The 9,008-nt window shown below is 31.9% G+C and overlaps 1 protein-coding gene across 2 annotated transcripts; it reads left to right on the top strand.

Moving 5' to 3' along the window:
- Window positions 1-4,646: 4,646 nt before the first annotated feature.
- LOC145127509 (DDRGK domain protein) lies at window positions 4,647-6,857 on the top strand. 2 transcript variants are annotated; one of them, XM_079062695.1, is made up of 9 exons: window positions 4,647-4,783; window positions 5,043-5,164; window positions 5,280-5,388; window positions 5,463-5,569; window positions 5,703-5,804; window positions 5,890-6,051; window positions 6,165-6,221; window positions 6,402-6,438; window positions 6,574-6,857. In XM_079062695.1, the coding sequence occupies exons 2-9, from the start codon at window positions 5,048-5,050 to the stop codon at window positions 6,777-6,779; spliced, it is 897 nt and encodes a 298-aa protein (XP_078918821.1). In that variant the 5' UTR covers window positions 4,647-4,783; window positions 5,043-5,047; the 3' UTR covers window positions 6,780-6,857. The 2 variants fall into 2 exon arrangements, with proteins under 2 accessions (XP_078918821.1, XP_078918820.1); XM_079062694.1 differs by having other exon boundaries at window positions 4,670-4,808.
- The last annotated feature ends 2,151 nt before the right edge of the window (window positions 6,858-9,008 follow it).

The raw sequence follows: 9,008 nt of genomic DNA, 5'->3' as shown, positions 1-9,008 counted from the left end.
TACTTTTTATGCCAACAACTTCGTCGTATATTGATATAGCAACCTTGCTTTTTCGTCATAGTCCGATCTGGCTACCTATGCTACCCACATCAGACTAAGGGGATCCAGTTAGGTATAGCATGCTTTGGAGACACCTTCAGGACGATTGTTAATGCTTGTACAAAGCAGATTATGTACATGGTTATTAGTGATATCCCATATGTGTGTGACTACAACAACAACTGCGTCGGATAACAGTCTCAAGGACTGAATGGCGAGATAACGTTTCTTAGAAACCTTGGCCCGACGCCTTATTGAAATCATCGCCGCATAGCAGCCTCGCTTCGCATAATATTATTAGCAACCTCGTTCCGCATGATCGCAACAACGATTACGTTGCATCACACCGATCGGCTCGCACTCCTCTCAAGAAAGGAGTATCAAGTCATCTCAAGCAGCATAAGCAATGTTTGGCTCATCGCACAACCCCACAGCTCTCGTGGGCGAGGTTCGGTCGTTCTCTCTATTATTTAATGTATTGGTGCTTTGTCTAGTCCGATCTGATTGTTAGAAATTCAATCACATCGGACTAGGGGGACTTGGCGACACATGGTTTATACGACTGAGTCCAGTCCAATGTCATTGGTCGCGTACCAATAACATCGGACTGGGGGGGACTTGTTGATATATGGTCCATTAGCATGGCCTAGATAGCTCTGGCGCGCCAGCCTCGCCTGACGCTCCCTTGCCAGCCTTGCTGGGAACTCTCCTGCTAGCCCGGTTTGGTGCTCCCTTGCAGCCTGATGACACATGGTTTATATGACTGAGTCCAGTCCAATGTCATTGGCCGCATACCAATAAAATCGGACTGGGGGGACTTGTTGATATATGGTCCATTAGCATGGCCTAGATAGCTCTGGCGCGTCAGCCTCGCCTGGCGCTCCCTTTCCAGCCTTGTTGGGGACTCTCCTGCTGGCTCGACCTAGGGACTCCCTTGCTAGCCTGCTGGGGACTCTCCTGCTGGCCCGGCCTGGCGCTCCCTTGCCAGTCTTTCCTAGTGCGCGCCCGCCAGCCTTGCCTAGTGCGCGCCCGCCAGCCTTGCCTGGTGCGCGCCCGCCAGCCTTGCCTGGTGCCTCCTGGCGGCCTCGCCCAGCTCCTTGCTAGTTGGGCCTGAATTGGGCTGGCCCAAGGCCTGACCTTATTCCCCTTTACCTAATTGTCCCCTATAAAGTAAACAGTATCTCCTCCATTGAGGGGGACTCTTCCCCTTGGCTCAGCCGCCACACTATACTCCGGTCGGGTGGCTCAGCCGCCACCCACCGCCGTTAACCACCATACACCACCAGCACCAAGATGGTTCTCTCTAGCTAAAGAAGACCATCTCAGATCTACCAGATGATCTAACTTGACCGTCGGAGCCCGCTCCCGGGGCACAGTCCCTGGGGCGGCTCTAATGCGTCTCTCTGTTGTGACCTCACATATTCGTCTTCGGCGCAGAAGCACTCCCTCGGAGTAGGTGGTCGAGCTGATGTCTATATATATATATATATATATATATATATATATATATATATATATATATATATATATATATATATATATATTAGAAAAAGTAATAATTTAATAATATGGTCCCACTTTCAGGCTTTGAAAGCCTTGAGCATATGAAAAGACAAGGTAAGGTGGCTTTTGGTTTATGTCCAAGTGAATAATGACATATTAACCGATATATTCATTATTAACAAGCAAGTTATTAATAAAAATATCAATTTTTTTTTGTTTTAGAAATTTTTTTAAAGCATCTTCAATAGAAGCTTATTTTATTATTTATTATTATTTGTTTTAAACTATTTATCATTTATTATTATTGGAGCTATAAGTTTATTTATTTTTTCTATTGACCACTCAAAATACATATATATTAAGATATATATTAAGTGGTAAAAATACTTTCATGTATAGTATATTTAAACTCCTTATCTTCTAATAATATTATCATTTACTCCTTAATTATATTTTAGTTTTAGAGGGTGTTTGAGATTTGCTTATTTAAAATGTTTATTGACTTATTCTTGTTTGTCAGTGGTAATAAGTCAATATTAATGTTTGGATATGAAATTTTTATAAGCATTTATTGAGTCAAATAAGGAGTTTTTGATAAGTTGATCTCTTATTACTTATTTGAAATTTCTTATTAATATTAGAAACATATTTACTTTTTACCTATTTTAAACTGAACCGTGTTTTATGTTTCTTATTTTTTTTCTTTACGGGGCAAAAATAGATACATGTGACATTTTATTCAACCTCTTTTTCTTTCATATATGTTTATATAACTTGTACTTTTTTGAAATGGGAAATATATTATAACAAGCCAACAACTAGTAAGTAACTAGGCGAGGGACAAAAAGTCGAAAAGGTAACAATAGTAGTTCACGTGATTACATTTGAGGAAAGTGTGAAGATATCCATTCACCCAGTTACAAATTCCACATTTTCCCCGCTCAGATAACATTTATGCTGTTAAATCTCGCAGATGTCTAATTGATCAGCTACCCCTCGATATTCCTGGATCAACTCTTGTTAATTGGTGTAAGGAAACGAAGCTGTCAAACTATGCGCTTGAATTTATATTGCCTTAGGTAATTGGAGTTGCAAATATACTTTTCTAATGATAATATTTATTAGAATATTTTGTATTAAAATATGATGTTTGTTTAAAAACGACTCATTAAATGGAGGGGTTTGATAAAATATTTTAAATAGATAAGGATAAATTATATAACATTAAAGAAAACCAATTGAAAGAGGTTAACCACTGGAGAAGATATTTAATTATAGGTTAAAGTTAATAGAATGATAAAGTGATAATAATTTTAAGTGATAGTATAAGATAACCATTTGATATGCTATTATAAAAAAGTCATTTTGGATTGATAAAAAGGGAAATTGTCATAAAAGTCTCAATATTTTCAGGAAAGTTACACTTTAGTCCCAAGATTATTTTTTTGAACATTAAAGTCCCGATTTTTTGTAAAAACACGATAATATGTCATTTCCTGTTAAAAGAAAAAAAAACGTTTTTTTGTAAACTTGAGCCAAAATGAAATAATCGGGACTTTATTGTTCAAAAAAAAAATCTTATGACTAAAGTGTAACTTTCCTAAAAATATTGGGATTTTTCTGACAATTTCCCTGATAAAAAATATACGTGTATTTTTTTCTCATTTCCCCCAAAAAAATTAAAAATCTTTTTACTTATGTCCAAAATGTCAATTTCGAATAATCTAATATTATTGTTTTCAATAAAATATCACATTTTAAATCATTTTATGGTATCTACTTTACATTAATTATCTTTATTTTCATATATATTTGAGTAAAAATAATATTTTTCTCAAAATTCTGGAATTGTCTATTGGATTTCGGAGTTACTTTTGTAATTTAAAACTAAATTTTTTTTCTATATAGAATCCTTAATAGTTCGAAATGTGAGTAAGTAATGTACTTTTTATTAGAAAAAAAAACTTTTTGGTCAATACGGAATTATTAATTTTGGCCAAAGTGTTCATTTTCACGATACACAATAACTGTCGTTTTAATAAACAATCTTATTTATAATGATTAGTTTAGTTGATATTCATTGAATAATTCACTTGTGTTATGGTTTTGAACTGGATAATTAGTTTTAAATAAACCACTCAATAAATAGTAATATAACTAGTTATCGAAAATCAAATTTGATCAAACTCCAAGAATATCAAAATCAATATTTAAATTTCAAGTACTCCACAGACATATCAAACAATATTTATTAGTTATTACGTATCATAATGTATGAAGAGAATCATAATTTAGTTTTTATGACTAAAATAAATTGAATTAAATATAAGGATTTAGTTTCGAATACAAGTTTAAATCATTTATCCTCCATAATAAATGAAAATAATTTTGTCACATGTCATTCTCTAATTAACTTGGACACATGCCATTTTTTGGTATTTTTGAATAATTGTTTTTTTCCGTTTGTCATTTTCTTATTTTTTCTATTTTCTTAATTAACACATCATATTTACATCTTAATTAATAATTACCTTAATTGAAAATAACCAATAAATTACAATATTAGTACTCATATAGTATTTAATATGTTTCCTTTTAAATTCAAATTTCAAATCTAAAATTTCAAATTTAAATGAAATTTTGTTTAAACTTACGTATTTAATTTTTTGTTTTATCAAACTCGTATAACATACGGGTCTCACACCTAGTATTAAATAAAATGTTATAATTCAAAAGCTACTTCGAATAGTTTTTTCTTTTACTTTTAGCTTTATTTTTAGTTATTTTTATACATATCAAAAAGTTACTACTTATGCCAAACACAACGAAAAGATTACGAGAGCATAACAATATAAACGATTAACCTTTTTGGTTGATTAGTTTATTAAAACGTGTAAAAATAACTTTTGATTAATGCACCTGGCCACCTGGGTATGCCGAATCCGATATGGCGATATGCATACTAGAAGTCCATTGAGGCCCAATACGGTCGGATCAGTTTTGTTAAATTGAATTCAAAACTGAATCGGGCAAAGATCCGTCGGAAATACGGTTTCAATTACTTTGAAACAACAATTTCCGGATAGTACCTGATCGACAGATCCGATTGCTATTTTCATTCGAACATGTTTTTGCAGAATTCGGAGACGATTATTGAAGCTTATTGAAGTTCATAATCAAAACTATTGCACAATTTCATTACTTACTGCTAATATAGATTGTTTGTGGTGATCGTATCTAGGTACTTTCTTCCTGAAATTTCGTGGGTAAGCCCTAAAGCGTTTGTAGAATTAATCATCAATACACTTCATTTCCTTTTCATAACTCTTTGATTATGCGGTTCTTGAATTCAATTGCTTTACTTATGTTTCAGAACTTTTAATTTCAGAATCTCTATTGCGTGTTTGAAGTATATTTGGCTTGATTAATTCAGACAAATGCATACTCGTTTTATTAACTGTTTGGAAAATTATTGAACTGATTCTTGTTAATCTGAGCAGATAAGATGGAGGACATGTTCGTTGCAATCCTTTCAATGCTTCTTATTGTTGCTTTAATTCCACTTTACCTATGGAAACGACGTCAGGTCCCGCAGTCTCACGACGAACGAGAAGAACCTCAGGTTAGGGTTTACAAACAATTGTGGTGTTTGATTATGATTTTCAATCCCTCGTGATCTTAACATGTTAATTATTCTCGAAGTAGCACTTATTTTCAATTTCTTAAAACATAAACAGATTCAGCAAAGGGAAACTGTTGTGCGACCTACTGGTGCTCGTAGCAGGATGCGTAGAAGGAATACTTCTGTAGCAAGCACATCTTCTGCTCCACCACAAGCTGTCGAAGGTTTGTGATTCAATCACTTCAACAATAATTACAAGAATAAGAACAATAACAATAAGAATTATGGATTGAAGCAGAAACTGAAGATGGAAGTGATGAAGAAGCTGTTGAAGGTGAATATTACAACGCAAAGACATCAAAGAAGAAAGGAAGGAAGAAAGAGGAACGCCAAGCACAACGCCAGGTGATGGGATATTCTCTTTAACTCTCCTCAACTTCTTTATTCCCAAAATCTTATTCAGATCATGTTTCTTGATTATTTTTTTAAAAGATTCCAAAATAATTAGTAAAATTGTGGTTATATTTCCAACTTGAAGGCTGAAGAGGCTGCAAGGGAGTCAAGGAATACAAAACAAGATCGTTATGCAGAGATACGAAGGAGGAAGGATGAAGAACACGAAGCAAGAGAGCGAATGCTGGTTGATTTATATCTTTTACTTTTTACATCTTTTCTTTTATTCATGTTTTGATTTTTTGCTAAATAAATTTGAATTTTTGATAAAGGAAGAGGAAGCTGAGGCGAGAAAAGCCAAAGAGGAGGAAGCTGCAGCCTTAGAGTTTGAGAAATGGAAAGGAGAATTTTCAGTAGATGCTGAAGGTACTACTGAAAATGAAGTTCAAGATGGGACCCAAGGCTTGCTTTTTGATTTTGTGGAGTACATCAAGGTATATATCTATTTAGTCCTTAATTTTGGATCAGTTTTTATAAAATTTGATATTTTGATGAAAATGGTAATGCAAGTCACTTTTGTTATGTATTGTTTATTTGCATTTTGCAGAAACAGAAATGTGTTCCTTTGGAAGATCTTGCTGCTGAATTCAAACTAAGGACTCAGGTGCTTCTTACTCATTCTTCTTTGAGCTAAATGCAAGAAATAGCAATCTACTTTAGGAAGAAATAAAAGTAGTATACTAAAATAAACTAATCAACAAAAGTACGTTGCTATTTCTTGCATTTAACTTTTTTTCTTCTTCCCATTCTTGATACTTATTTTCATCTTCCTTTTCTACTACAGGACTGTATCAACCGAATCACCTCATTGGAAGACATGGGTATGATAACTCTCACATTTCTTTCTTTTCAAGGGATTTAAATCTTAAATCTTAAATCTTAGATATAGCAATCAACCTCCTTCCCTTTCTTAAGTGGCATTTTTGTAAATATTTGTGCTATTTTGGGTGATGTAGGGAGGTTATCTGGTGTGATGGATGATAGAGGAAAATACATATACATTTCCCATGAAGAAATGAAGGCAGTTGCTGACTATATAAAGCGTGAGGGTAAAGTTAGCATTGCACATCTAGCAAACAAATCGAATCAGTTCATAGATTTGGAACCAAAAACACCTTTATTCGAGGATCTAGCTATTCAGGATGAAATTACAGTTGCTTGATGCACAAAGTTAGATCATATAATGTGGAATGATTTACTTGTGAAATTTTCATAACCTCTGGATTTTTGTGTTGGAAAAGCTTCTTCTACAAGTCGTTTTAATTTTGTCCAACTTCTAGTTAGTAACATCTTATCCCAAAAACACACGTCAAAATACGAAATCCAATAGATAACAGTTTTTTAATTTGAACACTAGAATATTAAAATATTTTATTAAAAAAATGGGTCTCATGAGCTCACAATAATAGACCCGTCTCACCTGAACCTTTCATTATATACACACACTTATAGAAGGGTAAAGACTACCCTCGGCATTGCCCACATACCATTATTTAGGAAGTTGTAAAAAGATTATAAGACAATTATTATTAGTGTTGTAGACACATATATGTATCCAGTTAAATTGACATTTTAAAGATACAACTTATAATGCAATTCTATTGAGTGCAATTTTTAAATATCAAGGTTTCTTAAAACGGCAAGAGTTTTAGAAAAGAAAAGGGAAAACCTTAGAAAAACCCAACATATTTTCACAAAATGCTTAAAAAAACCACTATATTATTTTTTAGTACACTAAAACCCTTATATTTTCTAAAATTCTTATTTAAGGTTTTTAGAAAAACCTACTTTATTTTCATGAAAGGATTAAAAAAACCATTATATTATTTTTTTAGTGCATTTAAACCCTTTTATTTTTAAATTTTTTTTTAATTTAATGAATTGTAACAATAGAAACGTTAAGAATCGAGTACCTAACATTTTTGGCTATCTAGGATTTACCGAGCTCAATGGCTTAAATGATACATTTTAAAAAATATAAAGGTTTTAACGTAAAAAAAATAATATAATGGTTTTTTTTAAGACTTTGATGAAAATATGTTGGGTTTTTATAAAAGAAAATATCTCCTTGAATAATATAATAATGTTCAGATGATGTAACATTGATGGTGAAGAATTTGGCTATGATGTGTGCGGCATATAATTTTGTTTAGGAGTCTTGTCACATAATCATTACACGGTAACTAATGGTGTTTACCATTGGGTTCTCCTATTTGTACGATCAAATTCGTGTATAAAGAATGATTAAAAAATTATCAATGATTAAAAAATTATTTGTTGATTTCAATTCTTCTTACATCCTTTTTATTATAACTCCTGTATCTTATATCTAAGTTTTAAAACACACCCTTGCATTTTTATTTTCATTTCAAAATCCAATAACTTGATTATTTATATATAACTAAAAAATTATGCTGATAATCTTAAATTTAAGTTCAAAATCCAATAACTATGTACATTAATATTAATTTATTAAAATATAAAACTCCAAAATGAGTATAAATTTTATAAAACTATCCTAATAATAAAAATCTTTAAATAATATCAACTCAATTGTTAAAGTTCCGTATTTTATTTCTAGTATTGTTATAATTTAAATTCATTTTTAATAAAGTTTATTTTTTTTTTATTTGTTGATGATATATTTTATCATTTTAAATTTATAACTTTAACAACCAACCAATTTATAGCATTTTTAACTCGTTTCTAGCAACACATATTTAACCATTTGCATATATAAGGAAGTTCAATGGCTAATTAAATTTACAGAAGGGAATCAAATTTTTTTTCATTCACATTAATTATTTACAACAAATTTAATATGTGTTTAGGTATGACTTGTCTAAAAGAAACACCAAAAAAAATTTGAAAAAAAAAGTTGTGCATATGAGAATTATCTATAAATTTACTCACAACCATACAATATAATAGAGATCCTAAAGACGTAACCATGCAAGACACCCACCCTAGTATGTGAATACTGAAAAACAATAAAAGTAATAATGAGATTTCTAAAAATCTTGAAATTAAATCAAGTTAGGAGTGAAATTTTAAAAACTTTGGACGATTATAATGCGCAGGGACGGTTTAACCAATTTGGGGGCTTTAAGCAAACAAAAAAATTAGGACCCTTCGGTTTTATAAATTAAATGAAAGGTAAGCAAACATATTTGAATCTCAAACCCTTAGTTTGGTAAACCAATGTTTTTATCACTAGACCAAGCTCTAACTTGTCATTATAACACAAGAAATACGTATATATACATATATAATTAACAAAATCAACTTTAAAATCAGGGGTGATGGTTCAAAATCTATGTACATATAGTTAACAAAATCAGCTCTAAATAAAAGAAAATAATAACATCAAATAGTTCGAACTAAAAATTAA

This window comes from Lactuca virosa, chromosome 7 (genome assembly GCF_052849685.1).
Source record: "Lactuca virosa cultivar CGN04683 chromosome 7, Lactuca_virosa_CGN04683_v6, whole genome shotgun sequence".
Lineage (NCBI taxonomy): Eukaryota > Viridiplantae > Streptophyta > Magnoliopsida > Asterales > Asteraceae > Lactuca > Lactuca virosa.
This window is presented reverse-complemented; position numbering and strand designations above follow the sequence as displayed.

Excerpts from the sequence above, each read along its gene's own strand:
- LOC145127509 (XM_079062695.1), top strand. The coding sequence starts at position 5,048 with ATGGAGGACATGTTCGTTGCAATCCTTTCAATGCTTCTTATTGTTGCT. Across the intron at positions 5,389-5,462 it reads TCCACCACAAGCTGTCGAAG|AAACTGAAGATGGAAGTGAT; the intron begins GTTTGTGATTCA and ends GGATTGAAGCAG. Across the intron at positions 6,052-6,164 it reads ATTTTGTGGAGTACATCAAG|AAACAGAAATGTGTTCCTTT; the intron begins GTATATATCTAT and ends TGCATTTTGCAG.